The sequence below is a fragment of the Rhea americana genome, unplaced genomic scaffold (genome assembly GCF_003343005.1).
Source record: "Rhea americana isolate MKP2758 unplaced genomic scaffold, rheAme1 scaffold_12, whole genome shotgun sequence".
Lineage (NCBI taxonomy): Eukaryota > Metazoa > Chordata > Aves > Rheiformes > Rheidae > Rhea > Rhea americana.
Window position 1 is genome coordinate 8,637,665 of NW_028185261.1, and position 25,720 is coordinate 8,663,384.

General features: G+C 38.8%; 1 protein-coding gene across 3 annotated transcripts in view; it reads right to left on the minus strand.

The window, feature by feature from the left end:
• LOC146600620 (uncharacterized) overlaps positions 1 to 11,661 on the minus strand; it is a 37,133-nt gene extending 25,472 nt beyond the window's left edge. Inside the window, exons 1-12 of one of the 3 annotated variants that reach the window (XM_085323469.1) lie at positions 11,622 to 11,661; positions 10,488 to 10,654; positions 9,129 to 9,697; positions 7,494 to 7,514; positions 5,967 to 6,026; positions 5,056 to 5,109; positions 4,719 to 4,763; positions 3,748 to 3,774; positions 3,425 to 3,469; positions 2,756 to 2,800; positions 2,023 to 2,076; positions 587 to 655 (exon numbers count right to left, since the gene is read on the minus strand). In XM_085323469.1, the coding sequence (XP_085179595.1) occupies positions 587 to 655; positions 2,023 to 2,076; positions 2,756 to 2,800; positions 3,425 to 3,469; positions 3,748 to 3,774; positions 4,719 to 4,763; positions 5,056 to 5,109; positions 5,967 to 6,026; positions 7,494 to 7,514; positions 9,129 to 9,697; positions 10,488 to 10,644 (1,146 nt within the window). In that variant the 5' untranslated portion in view covers positions 10,645 to 10,654; positions 11,622 to 11,661. Of the gene's footprint in view, positions 1 to 586; positions 656 to 2,022; positions 2,077 to 2,755; positions 2,801 to 3,424; positions 3,470 to 3,747; positions 3,775 to 4,718; positions 4,764 to 5,055; positions 5,110 to 5,966; positions 6,027 to 7,493; positions 7,515 to 9,128; positions 9,698 to 10,487; positions 10,655 to 11,621 lie in introns of those variants that run through there. The other 2 variants (XM_085323451.1, XM_085323460.1) reach the window with 2 other exon arrangements.
• Between the last annotated feature and the right edge of the window lie 14,059 nt (positions 11,662 to 25,720).

Below are 25,720 nucleotides of genomic sequence, written 5' to 3' on the forward strand. Positions count from 1 at the left end.
CATCCTTTGCTTGGAATATTTAAGGTATGAGAATACAGGAATGGCAGAGAAAATCCTAGTATCCTCAGACTCATGCAGCACAGAAGATCCAACAGACACTGAACTGGTGCCATTTCACAGCATTAGGACAGCATCATTTCTATATTTGAGATAAGAAAATGTTGAATCTRAAGGATTAACTGTCCTCAGTGTATTCCAAGTACATGATATACCAATTACTGCCCTCTTCCAAGAAATCAGCATTTCCCTCATAGTGTTTGTTTTCTTTATGCCAGTAATCCAAGCCAAGAAACATGTTTTTCACAGGACAATTTTTGGTTAAGACTATGTATATATTTATACACAGCTACACACTCTTTGGATTGAGTTATGCCAGCTGTAAAAACTATGGTAAAAAAGTGATTTAAGGTACATACTTTAAAATGTACTTTTTTTTAGTTTTGACCAAAATCCCAAATACCTTCCTAGTATCATAAAAACAACACTTTGAGTTTTGAAGTTTCTCATGTACGTGTATTATCTCAGCTGCTTCAGTCTTTGTTCTTATCCTGAGATACTTATAACAGAAGATGACAGCTGCTTGTACCTTTGGGCCTGGCAGTCCTATTCCAGTCTCTCCAGGCAAGCCAGGTGGCCCAGGGAGACCTCTTTCACCCTTTCCAAAAAATAAAAGAAACAAATCTGCTTATAAATTGATGTTTAGGAAAATCAGTTTAACTTTTTTTGTTGAAAAAGAATAGATTTTGAAGTTCATTTTTTGTATATCCTGAATATTTTAGCCCACTGGAATTGTCTTACATGGCATGTCATCTGTTCCCTCTTTCAGTGCTTCAAAATTCCCTTTATTAAGGGCACAGATATTCCCTGTTCAAAGTGATACCAGATAAAAAAGGAAAATTTTCTTGTTTCATGTGACATACGACAGGTTTTCATACCCGACTGCTGTAGCCTATTCCTCACTATTGGTCAGTAAGCTCTCATACACTAAATACAATGCAACAACACCAAAAGAGATAATGTCCTTTACAAATCAGAGGCAAACTTAGGTATCATCTAAAATTAGTATTGTATTTTGCATTAACAATTAATGCAATACTTGATTTTAAAATAGGTAGTAGCATTCATTTTTGAAATTTTCTCAACAACAATATTCCTTTTTGGTAGCTGAAGAACCCATTAGCTGAATTATTCAGTTTCAGTTTTTCTTCTGAGAAACAAAATGTAATTGTGCTCTTAATGAATTTAACAGTTCCCATAATTGTCTATAATACCCAGTATATCCAGTGATGTTTGCATTTCCTGTTAAGCTAGTACTATAKAGAGAGAAGGCAGCATTGACTTGTGTGCAGACAGAATCAACTCATCTCCATTAGTATACCTGGAATTTACAATGGTATAAATGAGAAGTAAACCCAGCAAAGCTTAAGGATTTAGTAAATGTAAATCATATGTTTTACTAACAAAAAACAAACAAAACAAAAACAAAAACAAAAAAAAACCCAAAACAACAACAAAAAAAAAAAAACCCCAAAAGATGTTTACAAAGGAGACATGATTGCATTCCTCCTGGTGACTTTTAGGTATCTTTGGCTGAGCATGAGTAAACAGTGAAACTACTGATTTTCAGCCATAGGATTCTTCTAGAGAATGTACAGTTTTAAGAGAAGAGTTTATGTTTGAGATCCCAAGCAGAATTTTTGCTTGACACTTTGGAAAAAATAATTTTAAATTGAAAACTGAACAAATATGATATTACAATGCTGCTAAATCATATTTTATGATGCTGCCATATTTTAAGTGTTTATGAAAAAAGAATGGAATCCAAATACCAAGAACAAATAACAACTTTTTTAGAAATCTCTTAGGGTAAAAGTCTGTGATTTACAAACAGTATAACATTCAGCTACCTTCCCGAGGAGAAGAGTATGGTGTATTAAAAAAGCATTATTGTTAGGAAGCTATACTTATGATTAAGGAAGCTATACTAAGATTAAAAAGGAAGAGAAATAATGCAGTTCTTGCCTTCGATCCTTGCAGGCCTTCAGGCCCTGTTTCTCCAGTTTGTCCTTGTTGGCCCTATTAAAACAGAAGTGGTTTTAATAAGACTTTTTCATGTTCCAGAACAGCAGCAGTTTGAAAAACGGTCTCTATAATCTGCTGTAGTACACCTGAAAATTTGAGTTACAAACACTACTAAACATTATTCAAGCTCTGCTTTCAGATGACTGTATAGATCCAGCTACTCAGCTTCATTCGGAGCAAGGTCTGATCATCATGGAAGATAATTTGGCTCTCCCTTTATTTGAATACAATGAAATATAATRTGCAGTCAAAATTCTGAGGGGCTCTGAAACGTAGCTCTGAGGGGCTATGTTTCTTGGCCTCTGATCAGAATATTGGGATGGAAAGAGAGTAGAGGATAGTACTTCTATATACTCCTTCTGTGAGATAACAAAAGAAGATAGTTAAACACTGTGAATGGGATACGAATGATTTTGGTTTTAATWGAACTGTATTTGCTGTGATCTTTGAGGCCAAATGATTTATAAGAAGGATTTAATTGTATAGACTCCAAATTCTTGTTAATGTTGCAGTTTAGGAARGTATGTTTTGGATGCCTTGAATTCACTGGCTTAAGAACTGCGTGAAACCTGTGATCCGATATGATTTCAGAGCTTTAAGCTCCAGGAAACCAAATACACTTGAAATGTTGGGGTTTTTTTCCCTTATTGTTTTATTTCTTTTTCTTTTTTACCTGTAGCCCTCTTGTTCCTCGTGGGCCAACTGGTCCTTCAGGACCCTGAAAGGTAAGTGAAAAAAAGAGTGCATTTATATATATTTAAATATGTCAAAACCATTTTTACTATCTTTTTTTACCATGGGATGTTATTTAAATAACTTTATAATTAAAAGAAAATAAAAAAGAGGAGAGAGAAGCACAGCAGTCAGCAAGTATTGAATAAATATTTTTTAAATGGCCTGTGGTATATCAAGCACTGATACTCCGGAATTAAATTCTATATTCATGTCATTTAAAATATTCACAGCAATTATATACCAAATCTTGATGACTAGTGTTAGAGTTAGAAACCTTCATTTCATTTTCACTGTTCATTCCTTCTGCTCATTACTTGGAGACTTCTCCTGCTTCTACTAAAGTCAGCTAGAGTTTTGCTATTGGTGTAAATAAGCTTAGGCTTGGGCCTTAAGAGAAATCCCATTAAAATACAGAAGGAGCTGATAAAGTTACTGAAGCTGGTATCCTTGATCACTTAATTTTTTAAAAATGTGAGCTGTTGTCTTCTTCATCCTGAGAAATAATATTTGCCTTAAATCTATCACTATAGTTACTATCAGGCAATTGCAGTTTTCCTGTATTTTAAACAGTGTTTCCTGAAAGTGTAACAACTTTGTAGCTACTTACTCTGTCTCCTTTTATGCCTGGGATTCCACATTCACCTCTTTCACCCTTAAAAGAAACATTAATAAATATTTATGAGATGTATTGAATATTTCAYCTCTATTCATTAGGTGCTTTTGTTGAAACGTGTGACCTAAATGATATACTGTAGCTATGGTGCTATAAGTTCATTGGGGAACTTCCTATCTTCAGTTAGAGCTTGTATAATACCTGGTAAGATGATATCATCGTTCATCACTAGCATTCATTAGATGTATAGCAATATTCTTAATAGTAATAACAAGAAGTATCAATATGTAAGCACAGGTTTTGACTAAAAGTAGTACCTTTTCTCCTTTATATCCAGATTTCCCCTGAGAAAAAAAAAAGCAAAGCAGGTTGAAAGGATAGATAATCTTGGTGTAAGCATGTGAGTATTGATGCTATTAAACAAGCTGTAATTCTATATTCTCTGTAGAAAAACAGCATTTCAGGTTCTACTGCACAGTTAGGTAGAAAACTGTATTCTTATAAACATGGCAGTATGACTGTAAATGCTACAGTTACCGGTCATGATAAGAGCTGTTACATGTGCAAACAAATCTTAGGGAAGTATCATTTTAGACTGGGATTTTGATTATGTAAAGCAGATAAACTACAGTTAATATTTTTTTCTTAGTGGGAAGCATACTAAAATAAGGTGTCAGGATAAAAGGATGACTAAGAAGGATGTACTAACTGAAAGGGATACACTGAATGAGTAAGAAAAAAATGGAGTAGAATGATTAATGTGGAAATGAGTCTAGAATCGGGCACTGAGAGGCTGGTTTTACAGTTATCTCCTATATGTATTCCATTCAGCTGTGTGTTTACTATTACACACTGGACCCTGAAGTTCAGAATGGGATTATATACTTCTTTTCTGATGAGGAAACATGATGCTACATCTTGTTTGCAGATAAAGTCTCTATTTGTCAAGTGAAAAACATTAAACTGACCATAGAAAGGCAGGCAGAGTATCAGCTACTCTATTGTTCTTAGATTATCATATCAGACCTTTCCCACTTTTTAGATGGGCTGTGTATTATCAGAGAATACTTTTTAGATCACATTTACAGGTAGGAATTAGTCTCTTTCTTTAAGCAATGATGTTTTCAGTTCATCTAGTGTTAATCATTACCTGGTAAACTAGAATTGAAACAAAAATACTTTGCTATTATAAAGATTTTTTTTTGAAAATATGATGTTTCTCTTTAAAGTAAATCAACACTGTTGATTGGAGAAAAAGAGATTTATTTATTTATTTATTTATTTTTACCTCTATTCCATCTCTTCCTGGGATTCCATTAAGGCCTGGTTCCCCCTGTGAATAATCCAACATCAAAATCAGTCAAAGCAAGAAGAGGTAGTGTGGTCCTTTTTATCTCGGTAGATACCTGAATGTAATACAGGGTTCCATCTTTTTATACTCTAATGAATCTATACGGCAGATATAAGCATTCACTTCGTAAAGCATCTTTATCTTTACTACGGCAAAAAGATAAAGATGAAATTTCAGAAATTCACAGATGCCCATACAAGGGCACTATTAGGATAGTCTTTCTGTATTAACAAAGTACTGAATCTTTTCCCCAAATCTTGAAAAGTTATATCACCTTTGCTCCTTTCAGGCCTGGAGCTCCATCATCCCCAGTGCGACCTTTCTTACCCTGGAAATAGAGAGAAAAAAACCATACACACAAAAAAAMCCCTTATATTTTAGTCAAATAATTTTATTATAACTCTGCAATTACCATAACCTTGAAATAGAACTTCTGGGAGTGACAGGACCAGCTCAGATAGGCAACCAGTTTTCTCTTTAATTTTGCTAAAAAAAAAAAAAAAAGTCTCCTCTGAAAAAAAATGTGCTCTATTGTGCAAGATAAGACGAATGTGCCCTAGTTTAATATTAGGAATACAATATCAGACAGTTCAACTCTAAGAGTTCTTTTTGAAACCAACTCTGCAGTTTATATCACTGAGCCTTGTATGAAGTAATCCTTTAGATTTGCTCAGGGGTAGTAGTTGTAAGACTATTCTGAAAGAAAATAGATTATTTTATCCTCTTTACAAGTCCTTTCTTGTCTCAATTGACTGTTCCTAATGTCTTGCTCTTTCAGAGAGCATTTCAGATATTAATGCTTCTGAGTTGGAGCTAGTTAGATCCATCTGATCTGGTTGCCTGATTGTAACAGGTAAATTACTGTTCCACACAGGGAAGTTGCTCCTTTCTGCTATTTAAACTGCCATGACTAAAGGGAGGGCCTCACCAGATCATAAATCACACTGTTCTTTTTTTCAGAAGGAATGTTTCATGGCAATTTCAGTTCTCTTTGTGCATTTCCTATTGATTTGACATTTCTGTGCAATGTAACTACTGAGGAATATGTACTGAAGCTTTAACTTTTGTTTCTCAAGATTTAAGTTCAGGTAATTTCCTAAAAAATGTCAACAATGAAATAAATCTTGATTTACACTGTATATCAATCATCAATAAAATGAATAAAGAGAAATGACAGTTACTTACAGCAGGGCCAGGAAGACCTCTTTCCCCTTTCTCACAGTTACATATAGSAGCCTGTGGACACTTTGAATGAAAATAATTCAAATCAGCACATTTTAATGGAAGAAAGAGAAAACATCAACACTGCTTTTAAGTTCCTGTAGGGCTACTCCAAGTACAATCAGGGAATGAAGTCAGTTCTTTATTTATTTATTTTTTTTGGTGTAAGCTTACCACTTATAAGGAATGTCGCCTCCTATACTCCATCCAAAAATCCATATCATACCTACTCCTGAAAGCTCAATCATTTTGATAGTAGTTTTACCTCTAAACTGCTCACAAGGTCAGTTTATTATATTCTGTGTGTCTGTGATTGTAGAATACTGATCCTTCTACTAGTCACTATAAAGATAACCAGAACAATGAGGTAAGAAAGACATCTTATATCCTTATTCCACCTTATTTCACTGCATGCAGGATAGATCATAGCCTAGGCCTAGTGTGATCTATAAACAAAATATTCTATGCATAGATTATTCTATGAATATTTAATGCAATTCATTGTAGTAGTTTCTAATCTTTCTTCTCTTTTAGCTATCCAGTCATGCCCCAGTAAGACATCATCATTTTGTGTTGTTAGGCTATTTTACCAGGATTTTTTTGAAACTTTAAAACTATGGCATAATACAAAGACTGTACAGGCTCTAGGGTTGTTTTGGAAGAGGAATGGAGAATGTTGCTTTTATTTTTGGTTATATTCTTTAGTAAACCTCCACTTGGTTATATTCTTTAGTAAACCTTCATTCTGGAAATGAAGAGTTTAAACATCCCTAGTATCTGAATGTCCCAATTATTGGTAATGTGTCTTGCATGGATAACCCTGAACATCGTATAACTTACTATTTTTTCTCTGTCAAAATAATCCTGATGTCAGTAGAAATGAGTGAAAATCAAAATGGTTCAGTTCTGCAAACATTCATACTTACTAATAGTTTCCTTAGGCTGCTCATCAGAATGGCCTCTACTTGAGGCAATCATACTTTAAGTAGGACTGAGCTCTCTCAAAGAAGAGTAAAACTTTCATCCCCCMAAAATGGCAGCCAGACCTAAAATGGCTGCAGTAAGGGTAATGCATTGTGGAGAATCTGGAATGTGTGGAATTTTGTTCCACTTTCTCAACTTTTTTCTCTTTTATGTAGGAAGAGTATTAAAGGCTAGAACTGCACCACATTCAGCTCAGTGTCTTGTTTTCTTGTCCTGAGTCTCTTGGATGATTTTCTGAAACATATCAGCATATTCCTGATAACATGATTACTCACATTGTTTTTTTTTCAGATTTGAGAATCATGAGGAAAAGTAAATGAAATTAGAATATGAAATTAAAGCTCTGTCCTGCAGGTACAACAGCATGTAGTTTTACTTGTGGACAATCTCATTGAATTGACTATATTACTACGTTTTTCTTGAATTATGTTTCCATAGAGTAGTCTAGGTCCATGAGAATATGTTAAACAGGAGATCTGTACTCCCTCTTACCCCCAAAATACTTACCTCTTCCTCAGCCAGATCTTCCTGTGAAGATAGATATTAAAAAGAACATAAGAAACATAAGGTCATGATCCAGCTCTAAAGAAAGAATACTGAAAGGTGTTAAAATTATTTGTTCCAGCAGCTAGTTAATTAAATTCATCAATTAAAATATTAATTAACATTAATTAAGCTTTAATTTATGAAAAAACTTCTACCAATCTACTCATTCTAAAAAAATAGACAGACTTAAGACAACATAGCTAAGTAGATAGGAATAATACACCCAAGAACAATACTTTTTCCCAAAGTGCTGAATAATAGCAGCCCCTTATGAGTGAATGATACATATTTTACACTTAAGAAAATCAGATGATCTTTTACGCGTACTGTTAGGCATATACAAAATGAGAATGCCTTAGAAAAGGTTTGTCTTTGAGCACGTTTCCCTTTGATCACATGAGTAATTGTCATCAAGTTAGTTCCTCCCCTTTTTAAAWTTTTTTTAAATAAGACCTTTGCAGCTGAAAAACCCACATGCAATGTATTCCTCTTGCCTTTCACAACTGATGCAGCCTCTGACAGGACATAAGTGCTTTGAGGATTGTATWCAATGCATGTTTCTCTAATCTATTTAATTATGGTAGTTTACAAACAGTTATTTAAACCAGATAGCAGCATCATTTTTAAAAGAAAGCACCTGATGATGGCTGTCAGTTTGGAACAGGTAAAATAAAGTTATATTAGAGGTTACATAAGAGGTGGTTGTTGTGACACAGAAAGCAATAGTAATACCCGAGAAGATAGGAAGGCTGATAGACAGCCAAACCAGTGTAGCGGAGCAGGCTGTCAAAGCGACAGGCAGACAGGACAGCCTGGTCAGGTGCATGCTCTCAGATTTGAGATGGTTCATGTGTCAGTTTCACTGCAAAAGCCTCCTGGCCTTGCTCGTTTTCTCTCTGTGCGTGGTCAGATMAGGACTTCATCTACAACTTGCATCACCAGATTTATAGTAGCCTAGACTGCAGGATGGCTCAATTTTTCCTGCTTGGCAGGGAATATTTTTTAAATCAAACTCACAGGCTGAAAGGAGGCACACAAAACTTCCAGCTCAGCTTACACGTTTCTTYCTCATTATGTGGTAGATTTTCCATGGCAATTTAAATATGTCTATGACCAAGTACAGATTTGATCTAAATAGACATATGTCCTTTAAGGTGTACAAATCTATTTTTRTTTCTGCAAGAGCTGCACTTTTTAGTACAAGGGCCAATATTGCATTCCTTATTCCTATTGCATGCCACAGAAAAAATTGAAAAAATTGTTTGTTCATTTAAGAAAGGACCTTTAAAGTACCTTTTCATTTTACCTTTTTATTTAGGAGCTTTAAAAATACCTTTTATTCTTTTAAGAATAAAACAGATAAAAAATAACTTCACAACAGATCTGAGTCAAATTCAATTCTCAGCTTCAGTATTTTGGCTGGGAAGATCTTCATGGTGCAAAAGGGAGAGAAAAAAAACCTGTGCTTTATCACGGTGGTTTCGTTAACAAGTGGACTTCAGTATTTAATAGCATTAGCATTTAACAATATTGCAATTAAGCAGTTTTTTACCTATATTCATCTAAACCATTTTCCAAACCTTTCTGCATACTTACCATTTCTTTGAGAACCTTCTCCACAGTTCCTTTGTCCTGGAGGTTGAAAACAAACCTGGATGCTGGAACACTGGCCAGGAGCCGGAGCTTGGCAGCATTGCCAACCTCTTCAGCCACTCTGGTCATTCCCATTGTGAAGAACACAATTCCTTGGTGTTTAGCATCAGCTGTAGCTGCAAAGATATCTGGGTTTCTTGGATGATCCACTCCATCAGTGAAGAGCACAGTTACTTTCACACTGCCTGGAGTCCCTTCAGTCATGTAGAGTTGTGTGAGGTTAGTTATAGCGTAAGTTGTGTAGGTGCCATGACCTATGTAGGTAATGGGAGCAATGCGGGATTTGAATGCTTCAGGACCTTTCCAGTCACGGAAAGTTTGTTCTATGAAGACAGTGCTGCTGTACTGGAGTAAGGCCATCCTCCAGCTGACACTACGTCCAGAACTAAGCTGCAGATCTTTCATTCTGTCTACTGTTTCCAATACAAATTTCTTCTGTTGTTCATGATTATAGTCCTTAGCACTTTCAGAGCTGTCCAGTGTAAAAGCAATTTCCAGAATGCAGTCATCATCTATAATAAATAGTTAGGTAAGTGAGTTGAGTGACTTTGTACTAAGTCTCATTCTACCTTTATATATATTTTAGGATTCAAAAGTGGGAGTCCAATGATTGAAGTTTTAAGAAAACATCTGTGTGAATCTGTCCTGAAGGCAGAGCATACACAGGCTGAGGAACTTCTTCCAGAGCAGATGCCCCAGGGAATAAGAGATTCCTGAAGGTGAGATGATTTCATGAAATAAGGAATGTTGCAGTGGTATTTATACATTCATTCTGTCCTCTTGCCTGGTATTTGACTGAATATCCTACTGGAATGGGGACTGTGAAAGTAGGAGTAACCTACAGGAAGATGAGTCTTATTGAATAAGACACTAGAATAGGATTTGACAGAGCTAGGTTTTGTCCCTTGCACTGACACTTACATCTAGTGACATAGAAATTTCCAAGAGCAGGATCTGAACTTGTACACATTGGAGAACATTATTTTTGAACTACTGATGATATTACTTCCATACAAGTACAGTTATATGGGCTACTATTATTGCAGTGACAATAACAGGTGACCAATCAATAACCCCCCCACAAGGAATAAAAGACTCTTCTGAAATACAGAAAGAGGGAAGAGAGAAGAAAAGAGGAAAAAGATAGAAGTGCAAAAATAAGGCAAGTGAAAATGTAGGATGAGGCAAGCCTTGTTGAATATAAGCAGTATCTTAGAGTGCAAGTTAGCCAGGTAGTCCAGAATCTTAATAAATGAATCAAGGAAAAAAAAAACAAACCTGTTTTAAAATAGAAATATTCACCTTGATCACTTGGCCTGGGATATTTTTCTACTGTATTTGACAGAATATGTTTAGGTTTTGGTCTTCCTAATCCGTATCTTTTTCCTTCCCTGAGATTTTGTGCTAAAAATTCATGGTGTTCAAGTATCCACAAAAGCCACCAGAATCTGAAGAACATTTTTTGTTCCCTAAACAACACAAAATAGAATAATATGTGACTTTGCAGTACAAGGACAGTAAAACATTGGTCAACTTTACTTCTTTGACAGGGTGTGTAATATGCTGTATTTTAAAATAAAGTCCTAAAAAGAGCTACTTTTATTTTATTTGGTAAGGGCTTCTCCAAAATATGTAATAAATAATAAGCAGAGACATATTGGAGTGATTTTCAGGTATAGTGCATAGAGGTCTAGCGCATGACAGACTAGAGACAGGTTATTTTACAAACATTATCAGTTCTCTTGCTCTCTGGCAGTGTTTGTACAATCAGCACTTTTCAAACAGCTTAACTAGGGCTGTGCCCATGTGGAAGAAGCTGGATCCCRAGAGAAATTCTCAGAGGTACTGTTTTTAAACTGCTTTGCCCACAGCTGGCTAGGAAAGAAGAAGGAAGCACAGAGGCAGACCTGAGTTTGTTTCCCTTGTTGTCCTCTACCTGAGGACTGAGGAATGTGCCTACTTCTCCCCTCCATGACAGCCCTTATCCTTGGCCATCCTGCATAGGAACGGTCACGTCCTGAGCATGCTGTCCAGGCATGAATGCACCTGCTGTGCTACCCTGGGGATGCAGGCACAGAATGCTCAGCCCAGGTTCAGCAGCGCCCTATAGACAAGACATGTGCCTTCTGCAGGGACTGAGCTAATTGTCCTGGGCTCCCAGGTCCACCTGGAGATTACAAGCTGCTCAGATACCAACAGGTTCGTCCTGCCCTGCTTGTATTTCACTGTCCTATCCCTGCAAGTTATTTCCAGGTAGACCCAGCATGTAGCAAAAAGGCAGCTCAGTGGCAAGAACAAACCTGCCACAACCATGCTGTCTCTGAATGTCTCCTGGAGAAGTGCCTAACACAGCCATGTCTGCAGGGCTTCTTAGCTCCAGTTAATTTAGGACAGGATTTCTAGTGCTGTGGAAAGAGGGGACAGTGGGGTCCTTACCTCACTGCTCCGAAGCAAGAGACTCTGCAGGGATTCAGGATGCTGCCCTGGGCTCACTGGCAGCAGAGCTGTCCTCCTTGTGCTGGCTGCTCTGTGAGGAAAGGAGGAAGAAACAGGACTGCAAGCYCCTGTGGGAATTGGTGTCAAGTGTCAGGAGGCACCAGCAGAGAGAGGCAAGGAAAAAGGGGAAGAGCAGTGCTTCTTGCTCCCCCTTCTAGCTACCCACCCACTTGTCTCCTCCTCTCCAGACTACACACATGCATCCTCAGTCTGCTTTCTGCACAGCCATCCCTACACATAAATCCCCATTCATAYTGGCAAATATATACCACTGTCCAGTTCTCACTCCAAAACACTGCCTGGTCRTGTTCACTCTGCTCTCCCTTTCACCTCCATCCTTCTGCACATCTATCATGATTTGGCAAGGCAGCTTTCAACACTGGCTGTCATGTTTTCAACATTGTCATAGTGGTCCATRTGTGTAGGATGCCTTTCAGACCTAMATGAATCTCCCTGTAATGAGGGATTGCTGTTAYCACTGTAGTAGAGGAATTTTTATTGTCCCATGAACTGGGCCAGTGGAAATTCTGATTGCTGGTGGGATTGCCCAGGATGAAGAGGTCTAAGAGAGACCAGTCAGAAAGCAGTACATAGTTTCTCCAGGACTCACTAACTGTCACATCCACCCCTCCAAAAGTTGTTGTAGAAAACAAGGATTCTGGCACACAGCACAGTAAAGATGAAAGAGTCTTGTTCCTGCTGTACACCATATGAATGATCAGCTTCCACATTTCCATTTTCCTTTTCTTCATAAGAATTATAGAGGCAGAAGTCTATTCCTGTGATCAGACTGAAACACATTGCTAGCCATGAAATGGTAACAAGATTTATGTAGTTAGGTTTGAGAGATTTCTTAACGTATATSATGACTAGATTAATTTTATGCACTACCAGATACCATACAAAAAGCCTGATTTCGCATGTGCTCAGTCCCAGAAGTTCCTCCACAGGTGAATGATAGGCTAAGCTTCTTAAACCTAAGATGCCATTGAAACCTAAGTTAGGTGGCTATGGATCCTGAGGGCCACTGATAGTAATCAGTGATAGCAGCTTGTCATGTAGTTTTTCAAATATCCTCAGCAAGTTTTTGCATTGGAACAAGCATATTAAACAATTAGATTTCTACAGAAACACAAAATCATCATTCTGTAGACCCATCTCTTTTTACCTGCATGCACTCAGAAAGGATCCATTGCTAACCACTGTTGTGCTTTCCTTCCACAAGCTCTGGCTACTTCCCACATGACAGTCACAGCCAAGGAGACTGAGAAGATTCTGGGAAGAGGAAGCAGCTACAGCTCCAAATTAAATAGGTGAGAGAGACTGTTATGAGACAGAGGGCTGCTGCATTTGCTATGGTTCTAATTCTGTTTTATAGTCTTCATCTTCACCGGTAATTAATGCTAAATTGGTGAACTACAATGACTGAAGTGCAATTCTCTGTAGTGTGTGGCTGCTCCTCCTTACCTAAGCTAAAACCAGCTCCGATACAGCTATCTGTGCTACGCAGTTACACATCAGAAAAAATACTGTTTCAAGGCTCAAGGTTGTAGTAGTGGATCATTATTTCTATTCAGCCACTTTTATTTTCCTGTGCTTATACTGACATATGTAGATTTTCTTTAAGATAGGAATGAAAATGCAATGTTTTGCCCTTTAGGGAATAAAATAATGCAGTATTTAACTGAAATAGATATAATAAATCTCACATAGCCSCTAAATCTTACTGAGAAATAAAGTAATTCTAGCAAGAAAAAGCATGTTAACTATGATTGGGATTGTGCACCTTTCAGAAGCAAAACATTGTTATCCTTTCATTTTCATTTCTAATTCCTACCTTAAAACATAGCTGGCAAATAATTTCTTAATTAAATAACTGTGTTGCTTGCATGCTTTGTAGCAAGTTCTTGGCTTCAGGGTATTTTCTTCTAATAATGAATGATATTCACCCTTAGGGCAACTTTTTTTTTGGCCAGGTGCAACTTTGAAAGCTTAGTGGGGCCTCCACATTTTCATAGCTGACTGCACAGGATGCATGGTAAAAATCTGCTCAGAATTCCAGGTATGTGACATACCATACAGTACACTTCTAGACTTGCCGGCTTCTGAAGTTGCAGTGTTCTCAATACTTGCACTTTGCTGATGATGACGGTTAATCAAAACCTTAGTGATGCCAAAGTAATGCCARTGATGCAATGGCGTATGTGCCATTGATGCTTCTGAGGTAACTCTTAAAAATAAAAGCTAACAGTAAGTTTTCTTGCCTCATTTACTACAAAGTTTAACATAAATTAACATCAAGTGAGTATTTAACATTTTCATGTCATTTTATACTATATATTACATGATTTTTTTTAATGGAAGAAGTATCTTAAAAGCTATTATAAGGAACATTCATATTCTCATTTAAATGTTATAAAGTTATTTTTAGAATTTGAGCATTCAATCTAGCTATTTTTTGTAAAAAAACCCATATTTTATCTTGAAGAATCTATACTTTGGATGCTTAAACAGGCAATTGCATCCCTATTCCTCTAGTATTAAAATGTATCTATATATCTTTGACATCTCTAGGAGATGAMACTACACACTTGCATATTTTAGTCGACTAAATTGTGTTTGGCTACCTCAGCTCACATATACTTCCAACAAACTGGTAGTAGCTGGCATTAAGACTGGTAATCTCTGCAGGAGCTGAAGCTTGAAATGAATATAAAGGTTATGTTACACTTGTACCCACTGAGGCTGAGGTCAGAGAGATTATTGCTGCATATCCATATCTTTTGATTTTTTTTCCATTACTGTTTGAAATCCAAGAGCTCTCAGCTTTCTGATCTCAATATTTCAAGCTGTGAAATGAGGCCTAACAGCTTTTTCAAAGAATAAGAGGTATATAAGGTATATTTAAAAACATAGCTAAATAGACTAGTGTCAATCAAATGAAATTCCTTACCATTTTAGAACTGGGAGGAGAAACACCATGAACAAAGAAACATTCTATCCTCAAGTGTGTTCAAGTACTATTAAGAAGGGAAACCAAAGTGATACTAGACTTCTTCATTGCTGCTATTACCATTGCATAGTTAGTGGAGGCTTCAGAGCTACATGGGGTTGCAAGGCCACTTTGAAGGGTTACTGAAGGAAGAGCTGGGGCTTGGAGATGCCAGTTGCTGTTGAGTATGGTGACTTGTTGTGTCAGCAGCAGCCCTCACTACCACTTCCTAATGGGCAGAAGTAGCAGCAAACTTGACTCTTCAACACTTATTTTCCTGGCTATCTGTCCTTCATCCGTCCCACCCATCTGTCTGTGTGTACATCTCTTACAGATTGCTCTGGCTCTGTGATTGTTTAATCCACAGGTTAGCAAAATTCAGTACATTTTTGAGAAACCCTGGGCCATTTCTGTTAAACTGGATTAACTAATGTCTTCTAGCTGGGCATCACATCATTAGAATCTGACAGTACCCTGACTGGTCCTTCTTCAGCTGCCCAACAAGTCTGCAACAGGACTGCAGGCAGGAGTAGTCTTGAGCCAGTGTAGTTGGCAAAATACCATCTACATATTTCCATATGCTAAAGGAATAATCTGCAATCAGGAATGCTGGGTTTTGGGAGCAGTATGAAGCACAGAACATGCCTCTGATTGTCCTCTGCTCTGATAGTACTTTTTAATCCTGAAGAGCTTGATATAATGGAAACGTGTTTCAATTTTTTGGCCACCTCAATATGAATAATACACATATCTTCTCTACTGTGAACTGTTAAAAATACCTACATTTCAGAAAGTCTTCTTTAGTGTTTCATTGCCTCAGGACAGTCTTGACTGTTTAACCTGTATGTATCATGCTGTATGGTATTTCAGCAGCATTTGTATCATACAATACATGTAAGTAAATGACCAAAATGCCCAAAGGAAAAAAAAAAGCCACATGACTTGGACTAAAGAAGTAATGACAGTATACCCTTTACAATATTTTGAATCCTGGTATTAAAAAACAATGTTTAAAGAATGTGATTCACAGTCCCATAGGTTGTATTACATCTGTGAATTTTAGGAAAAAGACTTGATGTAATACACAAAGTAATTGAATGAGAAATTTTAAAAAAATCAAAACTAACTTCACTGAAGATTGTATATGAAGAAGGATAAAATGGAAACGTGTATTTTACCTTTTGACTGCAAAGTATACTTTAGGCTGAATAGTCAGCTGAGTACAGTAAGTCTTGAGAAATTGTCTTTTATTTGCCAGCTGTTATGGCTGCAGCTTTTAAATTTTTAAATGTGGCCATAAGTTCTGTGACAAAAGCTGATTATTCTGTATGAAAAATGATATCTTAATGGTGCATACCTATAAAAACCTATCATGAGCTCTTGGCCTAAGTGAAGTTAGTGGCAGAACTCCTATTGATTCCAATAAGGCCAAGATTTTATCTTTGCTTTTCTGTACAAATCTTGAGTGTGAAGTCTGAAAGAACTGATCAAAGCAAATCAACTTTATTTTGTTTTCATCTAAACATAATGTCACAGAAAACGCTGCAAGCAAGGTCTTGATGTCAAAAAGTTGCTCTTTGTGGAACTCCCAGCAGATGTTTTGTGACCAGAGTGGTTAATGTGGCCTCCTCATCTGCAGCTAGTATGAACCTTGCTCTCCATTTTCTCCTTTTTTAGCATTGTTCTTCTAAAACATTTAGCAGGAATGCAACTTACAACTCTGAGGATACAAGAGACCAGGCTGTCTGCAGTACTATCCCATTGTATCTATCTACACAGCACACCCAAAAGGTGATACTGAGCATTTTGGTAGTAAGTAAACTTTCATAATAGGCTTAGGTGTAATATCAGTGTTATTAGCATTTGTTTCACTTTGAAGATGCTTACTTTTTTTAAATTATAGTAACTTTCTTTTGATTTTTAGTTTCCCTCAGAGTTATTTTCTACCTTAGGATCTCAGTATGTAAATACACCTATACATGAGTAATTTTCATTTTCAAAAGTATTTGTGGCATTCAGCCTAATGAGTATAAAAGATCCTAAATAAAACAGTACAAATACATTTTTACTATTTGACTGAACATTTGATAAAAAAAATGAATATTTGACTAGATCAAGAATACTTTTAAAATGAAAGCTAAATGAAATCTTAAAGATTTGATTTGTTATGTTGGCACCAATGAAAATACTTAGACAAGTAATTATTTTGAATTTGCAGTTGCATTCCAGGTACTTCTTATTGTAATGTATGTTTTGCAAAACTATTTTCTTCTACCCATCTTAAATTCAACAGCATGATAACTGTAATTAGCAATATCAGACTCTTCTTACACTATTTAAAATAGTAATTACATTTTAGGAGTAGAAGCCTATACATTATGATAGACTTGCAGTAAAAAGGAGGTGCTTTAATCCCACCTAACACATTTGGAGAAGACATTGTCTGACAATTGGAAAAGGAATTAGACTTTGCTGGAAGTATATTTAGCAASTTAAAGCATATTGTTGTGTATAGTACGCAGTATTTTGCAAATGAAAACAATAAAGATTGGGCAGAAAAGGTCAAGTTCCATACAGTTCTAAAGCTGTAATCCTTTTACCATTGGGAATAGATTCTTTCTTTCAGATAGGTGATATTTTATAGCATTWTAACAAGACAAACATTTATCTTATGAGCAATTATGCATATTTACCAGTATAATGCTTAAATTTGCATAAATGTCAGAACTTCCATCTTTGACATACAAATTTTTTAAAGCATTTAAAAACTATGGATTAGATTCCCTGAGCTCACAGCACTAATCTTGCTACTAGATTAGATCTCAGGATCCTGAGTGCCCTAAGAGGCCTTGATGGCCCTGAGCAGCCTCACTTGTCCTCGCCCACGTCCCTAGGTCAGCCCAGCTTGGGGCTGTCAGTCTCCACCCCAGAGGTGCTGTAGCAGCGCCCATCTCCAGCTCTGTCCTGCTGATTCRAACCCAGACGTAACCTGACCTGACCCATGGGGTGACTGCTGTCCTYGCAGAGGTGCCTAAAGCCCAGGGCAGCCCCATATCCTCGCTGGATGGTGGGACGAGCCCCAGCTGCGAGGCCYGGCCCGGCTGCCATGGGGAGCCCCTCGAAGCCAGCCCTGGGGAGCTGCTGGCCCTCGCTACGCCCTCTTGTGACAACTGTCACTGTTAGTGTTGCAGCTCTGTGCGAATGCTGGTTCATAGCATAGTGCTTCACTCCCACCCCCCCAAAAAAAAAACAACAAAAACAACAAAAACCCCTAGATGAGCCCTATTAAGCCAAATTTATATACTTGTAAGTAGAGCCTCATGAGGCCTAATTATACAGTGTTTGCTTATGATTAAACATTTGGCTTCTGGAGTTGAAGGTGGGTCTTCAGCTGATTATAAGCTGGCAAAACTCTACCTCATTCTTTGTTTTTAAAAACATGTGGAAACATTTAAACATGTTTGTAAATGAAAAATTGGAAAATGAAAAATGATACAGAACTGTTTTTATGGAACTGTGTTAAGATGATTGCTCTCTATTCAGCCATTTAAAATAATTTAATTTTTGTTTCTTTAGGAGTGCCTGCAGCATGGCATATAGATATGTTTCTACATGTAGTTACATTTTAGCTGCGCTGAGAGTCTGATATTGCTGGGTGAGTTAAGTGCTTAATGAAAAGCAGTTACTAAATAGAACTGCACAGACACAGCTGACAGCAGTAGGAAGCCTTCAGTGATTAATCTTGCCTATTCTTAAATATGYGGAGTGCTGAGCCAGCTGAATCTTGCTTTTTAGCCTTCAGAAGTGTTGAATCTCAGTACCTGATTTTGTATCTGAATGTTGCAAGACTTCTCTCAGTAAGCAGCGGAGGCATTACAGCCCATCAGTAAGATCCACAGGGTTAAAATGAGACTTGTTTAATCGGGTTAGACCTTGCAAGAGCGGAAGGGGGGAGTTTAGACTTGCGGCCTTACAGGAGGCTGCCTTCATACGGAACACTGAGTTATAAGAACCTAAGCTTAAATTACAGAATTTTCTTTGTTGTCATCTTCTGGATACCTGATTTCTGGCGCTGGAAAGCTAATTATCCCCCACAGAGGCTTCGGGCGCGGAAGGCCGCGGCCGCCTCCGCCCGCCCCCCGCGGCGGGCAGGGGCGGCCGCAGCGCGCCGCGAGGCTGCCTGGGGCTTGCGGCTCCCCGGCGCGGCCGTGCTCGAGGCAATGCGCGCCGGGAAGCGTAGTTTGCCCCCGCCCGGCGGCCGTCGCGCCCGGCCTGGGGCCTTCCTCGGCGCGCCCTGCGCGGCGGGGAGGATGGGGTGCTCGGAGTCTGTGATTGCAGGCGCAGCCTCACTGCTCTGCTCAAAAGGAGCGATTAAAAAAAGATGTCTTAAATGCAAAGGCAGTTTTCCTCTAAGCTGGTCTGTAGAGCTGAAACTGCTGCAGCATCTCTGCATACGCAGAACTTCTCTTCCAAGGACAAGGAGCTTGTCTCTTCAGCAGTCACTAGAAAGGCCTCTTAACTTCGGGAAGCAGAAGTCCATTTAATCGGAATGTGTTCTAAGCAGTGGAGAAAATAAACCCTCTAATTTGCGGGACAAAAGGGCTAGTGGCTTTCTGTAGTAGGGACTTGATTCCTGCTCTGGAGTTGACTTAAAAAATTACTTTGGCATCTGATAAAGCCACAAAATCCTCTGCAACAGCACAGGAATACAATTTGAAGTATGAAGTTGAGACAGGCAGGCAGGCAGGCAATGTTTTTAAATGCTTGAATATTAACAAAACTGATGAAATACTTTGGGTGCAAGTATAATGGTGGAGGAGCCTACGAGGAATGGTGTCCTGCTGGACCTTGTCCTTACCAACARAGAGGGACTGGTTAGAGATGTGAAGGTTGGAGGTAGCCTTGGCTGCAGCGACCACGAGATGGTGAAGTTCAGGATCCTGCAGGAAAGAAGTAAGGCAACAAGCAGGATTGCAACCCTGGACTTCAGGAGAGCGGATCCGGGGCTCTTCAGAGACCTAATTGGTGGAATCTCATGGGTTAAGGCCCTAGAAGGAAGCGGGGTCCAGGAGAGCTGGCTGCTATTCAAGCATCACTTCCTCCAAGCTCAAGAGCAGTGCATCCCTATGAGTAAGAAGTGCAGCAAAGGGGGCAGGAGACCTGCATGGGTGAGCAAGGAGCTCTTGGCCAAATTCAGACAGAAGAAGAAAGTACACAGAATGTGGAAGAGGGGACAGGCTACTTGGGAGGATTATAGGAATGCAGTCAGAGTATGTAGAGATGCAGCGAGGAAGGCTAAGGCCCAGCTGGAATTGAGTCTGGCAAGGGATACCAAGGACAACAGGAAGGGCTTCTCCAAATACATCAGCAGCAAGAGGAAGACTAGGGAAAATGTGGGCCCGCTACTGAATGGGGCGGGGGCCGTGGTGACAAGGGATACAGAGAAGGCAGAATTACTGAATGCCGCCTTTGCTTCAGTCTTCACTGCTAAGGGCAGYCCTCAGGAATCCTGCAGCCTGGATGTGAGGGAGAAAGTCCAGAGAAGGGAAGACTTTCCTTTGGTTGAGGAGGAAAGGATTAGAGACCTTCTGGACAGGCTAGACATCCACAAATCCGTGGGCCCAGATGGGATGCACCCACAGGTACTGAGGAGCTGGCGGATGTTGTTGCCGCCAAGCYGCTCTCCATCATCTTTGAAAGGTCCTGGAGAACTGGAGAGGTGCCTGAGGACTGGAAGAAAGCCAATGTCACTSCAGKCTTYRARAAGGGCARGAAGGAGGACCCAGGCAACTATAGGCTGGTCAGCCTCACCTCCATCCCTGGAAAGGTGATGGAACACCTCATTCTGGAAGTCATCTCCAAACATATGGAGGAAAAGGTGATCAGGAGTAGCCAGCATGGATTCACCAAGGGGAAGTCTTGCTTAACCAATCTGATCGCCTTCTATGACGGAATGACTGGCTGGGTAGATGAGGGGAGAGCAGTGGACGTTGTATATGTGCCTTGACTTCAGCAAGGCTTTTGACACTCTCTCCCACAACACCCTCCTACATGAGCGCAGGAAGTGTGGGTTAGACGAGTGGACAGTGAGGACTGAGAACTGGCTGAAAGGCAGAGCTCAGAGGGTCGTCATCAGTGGTGTGGAGTCTAGTTGGAGGCCTGTGGCTAGTGGCATCCCCCAGGGCTCAGTACTGGGTCCCRTCCTGTTCAACTTTTCCATCTATGACCTGGATGAGGGGACAGGGTGCCTCCTCAGCAAGTTTGCTGATGATGCCAAGCTGGGAGGAGTGGCTGATACACCTGAGGGCTGTGCTGCCATGCAGAGAGACCCGGACAGGCTGGAGAGCTGGGCGGAGAGGAACSTCATGMRGTTCAACAAGGGCAAGTGCAGAGTCTTGGAGGGAGAAATAACCCCAGGCACCAGAACAGGCTGGGGGCTGACCTGCTGGAGAGCAGCTCTGCAGAGAAGGACCTGGGAGTGCTGGTGGATGACAAGTTGACTATGAGCCAGCAATGTGCCCTTGTGGCCAGGAAGGCCAATGGTATCCTGGGGTGCATTAGGAAGAGTGTTGCCAGCAGGTCAAGGGAGGTGATCCTGCCCCTCCATTCAGCCCTGGTGAGTCCTCATCTCGAGCACTGCGTCCAGTTCTGGGCTCCCCCGTACAAGAGAGACATGGAGYTACTGSAGAGAGTCCAACATAGGGCTACAAGGAYGATCAGAGGGCTGGAGCATCTGCCCTATGAGGAACGGCTGTGAGAGTTGGGCCTCTTCAGCCTGGGGAAGAGACGACTGAGGGGGGATCTTATCAATGTGTACAAGTACCTGAAGGGAGGGTGTCAAGGGGACGGGGCCAAACTCTTTTCAGTTGTCCYGTGTGACAGGACAAGAGGCAATGGGCAGAAATTGAACCGCAGGAAGTTCCGCCTGAACGTGAGGGGGAATTTCTTCMCTGTGAGAGTGACAGAGCACTGGAACAGGTTGCCCAGAGAGGTTGTAGAGTCTCCTCCTCTGGAGATCTTCAAGGACTGCCTGGATGCAACCCTGTCTACGATGCTCTAGGTGACCCTGCTGAGCAGGGAGGTTGGAGCAGATGATCTCCAGAGGTCCCTTCCAACCTTACTGATTCTATGATTTTATGATAACTAGGATTTTTGTAGTGAAGAAAAGCATTGTTCAGGTAAGAATAGGCTTATGGAAGAACATTAATGCTTCTGTATACCCAACTGATTGTTTAAATAAAGTATGCTATAATCCTTTGTATTTATGTATTTAGGTAAAAATCTGTGTAGACCTTAATTTCTGAATATCAGAACTGCTGTAGAAATCAAGATGCTAATGATGATGGGGTTCACTTCATCAGTATTCTTGTTTCAGTAATAACTTTTTAAAATTTGTATTAGGGTTGCAGCTATCAGTGCTGAGGCTCCCGAATCCAAATAAATGTTTTGAGCAAGCTGTAGGCTTGTTTGTGCCATATGCCAGAGGAGAAAAAAATGAGTAAGCCTCTTCCATATGATAAAATGATATATCCTCTTTCTTTAACAATGCATAAAAATATTTCAGTTGGTTTAAGTGAAATTTAAAATGYGATGACATGTCTTTACCAGTACGTAAGCCAAACATTAAATAATCTATATAAGCACAACTTGAAGAAGAGATTTCACCCACACCTTCTTTTTCATGATTAGAAACACAAGCCACCAGGAAGCCTGAAGGTTAGTATGACTTTAGGTACTCTAATTGCCAYGTGAGGTATAGATAGTTGCAGACCCTAGCACTATAGGCTTATAGTATTGTGGTGTGGGTTTTCCTTTAAAAAACTTCTCCAGGTAACCTGTTGTTTGTGCCATATCTACATTCTTGTATTACTGTCCAAATGAGAAGCTTGCATGTCAGCATGTCAAACAACTTGCATTTCATAATTTGCATTGTGTGCAACATTCATATAACATCTAAACATGGTATTGAAAGAATATTTATTTTACATTATCTTCTCTAAATAGGATTATAGATCCCCTCAAGGTATTATTGCTATTCTTGGAATGGATATGCTGTCAGAGGAAGACTAACTAGTTCAAACTCAAAATCCAGACATATTTGTCTCAGCTCTTCTGGGCTATTGAAGTTTTCACTGGTCATAATGGGAAACTAGAAATACTAGGGTACCTTTGAAAGAAATGACTGTAAGGTGTTCTACACCTGGTGTTCTAGCTGGTAACACATGACTTAGCTGGACTGAAGCTACTCTCCTGCCTTAGACTTTGGAACCTTGTGCAGCCATAGTTAGACACTTGTTGGTGTATGCTGCCTTAGGGATTGAATGCATTCACTGCACTGACAATATTGTTAGTGAAATAATTCCTTCTTGCCATGACAGCCAAGTGATAATTGCATCACTCTGCATATTTTGCTGACCATACTGAAGGGTTCTGCTGCTAAGGATTTACCAAAGACAGAGCATGTGGTAAGGAAGGTACTTACTGCTAGTGTCTCAGAACCCAGCTTACCATCCTGAGGTAAATAGTAACCTTAGCTCGGTTTACACTGGAGTACAAGAACACTGTATTTGTTAAAATGCTAARTCTTAACTGATGTTAGACTATATTCTTCAGTTACTTACCAAAGTTCACATAAACTTGAAGTTGTATTTTAACCCAATATAGTCAAACAGCTAGTCTCTGAGTAAAACAAGTCTCTTGTTCAGTGTTAGGGGGATATGACCATTGGCCACAGTAGGCCTTATACATGATTTGTCCTGCTGAAGAAGTTGATTTCTATAAAATCTTTCCTCATACAAAGATTCTGTTTGTATAATGATGTAAACCCAGGAGCTTTCTGAAAAGCTTACATTCATGTATTGTACTAAAACTTTACAAGATGGTGAGAATCTCTTCATGCACTAGGAAACCACTCTTTGAATTGAAAAAAAATCTAGATTTCTAACTCAAACTGTGTTCCTTCTGTATGTCACAGCTTATATAAGCATATAATAAGCATTTGAAAAGCACAGTTCACTTAGATTTCTGGAGAGGATTGATGACAAATGGAGGTATTTAACACCCCATTTGAAAGTGTTGGATTTTTCCACTCAGTATAATGTTATTGTTTTTTTTTTTGAATTCAACCTTAACTGTATTTTAGGAGCATAAACTTGAGTTGGTTGTACCAGAAAAAGAGCAGTGTTGAGCACTTGGCTTTGTGTTAATGAAACAAAGTAAGTGCTGCTTCGCAATCAGTTAGTCTTGGCTTTAGATTTGTACTCCACTTCTCCATGTTTGAACTGAAGCACTTGCAGAAGTTRACTGAGAAGTAGAGCAAAGAAAAGTTGGCCAATGTTTTGAATGTATGCTAGTTCCATCTTTAAGAGATTTCGTGAAGAGTTAGACTAACTGATGCTGATACTTAATATACTTGAAGAATGTGCTAGCTAGTATTTTGTCTGGGCAGGTTACAGTTGAGTCTCATTTAAAACTCCATTCTTGGTCCTAGAGATAATGCAATTAGTATCTTCCCTTTAGGCACTAACAGTCTTCATGTTTCTTGACATGTATTAGTGCTATGATTTATGTTCTGATATATCAGAAACTGCAACTTTTTTTTTCTGTAATACTTCTTCCTAAAACTCTCTTCATCAACCCTCACTCCTGTGTTTCCAACAGAAAAGTGCAAATGCTGGCAATTATAAAATAATGTATTTTCAAATACAGGAACTTCTTGAAATGAAAGCCATACGTGGGTTCTTTCAACTCGTAAATGCTACTCCTTAATTAAAAAGAAATTGTTGGGAGCAAGGGAAGGAAATGTTGAGCATGAAGCCGGATGTAAAGCATGTTCTGAGGGTTTTCACTTAATATACAGAAAATCTCTGTGTGAGGAAAAGTTAGCTGTAATCAGAAATGCTTAGATGAAAGAAAAGGATTATAAAACAATTGGTGTARCTTATGATTGCAGGCATAACTGTGGCCGTCTTTGAGGGAGGAAAAAATTAGCCTTCTTTCTCTGAAAGAGTTTCCAAAACAAATGCATGTTTTACCTATCTCTGAGTTAGATTGAATGATATTCCCCCAATCAAAAGAGACTTGTCTATTACTATCTTGATGATATTGAAATAAATGAAGCAAGAGATAGAGAAGGTAAACTCATCTTTTGCAAGTAGGAGTCTCATTTTAATTGGGTTCTATATTCTATTTATTCCCCCCCCAAAGTATTTCTCTTGGAGTTAGATTGAAGTTGAGTATCTAGAACCTGTCATTTTATGCTGCATCAAGTGAAATCAGTCATTAATCAGTCACTAATATTTGAATTTAATGCAGTGCTTACCATTCATAATTCTTGTAAAAAGGATAACTAGGAAGTTGCAGGAAATAGGTATCCATTCTGAAGCAGCTCATATACCACAGTGCTTTAGTATCAAAATGTCTTCCTCCTCTCCTTTTAGTACAGCTAGTATTAACTATGAAGCATCCTGTAGAATACTCAAGATGAGTTCAGAATTAAGACTAAATTATCCATATTTTTAAGAGCCTGTGGCTTTTTAAACTTATTTTGCAGCACTATACATGTGCACTTAATATCTGACTTGTTCATTTCTTTAAATGCCTTTAAGAAGTTTATATTTATCTACTGTGTGAATTTTTATCTGATTTAAATTGTGCTATAGAAACTCTGAAATATCAGTTCTTAAAAATCAGGTTAGTGTACAGAAAATCAGTTAGAAGATTTGGCCACTGGGTGTCAATCTTGACTCAAACACAAAGGTATTGTGTGCATTGCTGAGGCTGCAGAGAGTTGCTTTGAAATGACTGATAGAGCCAGTCTATTAATATCAGTGCTAAGACTTCTGCATTTTCTTTCTTTTTTTTTTTTTAGTTCAGGAAATTGATCTATCTTGCAGGAGTAAAAGCTTTATGGCTGTAATGCCACTTACTCACTTCAGAAAGCCACAAAAGTCGTGTGGTGGTTTTATTGTTTCGTCGTTGTTCTATTGAGTGCTCTGTTTAGGAATTATGCTTCACCTATGGATCAGAAAGATGTGGATGGAAACAG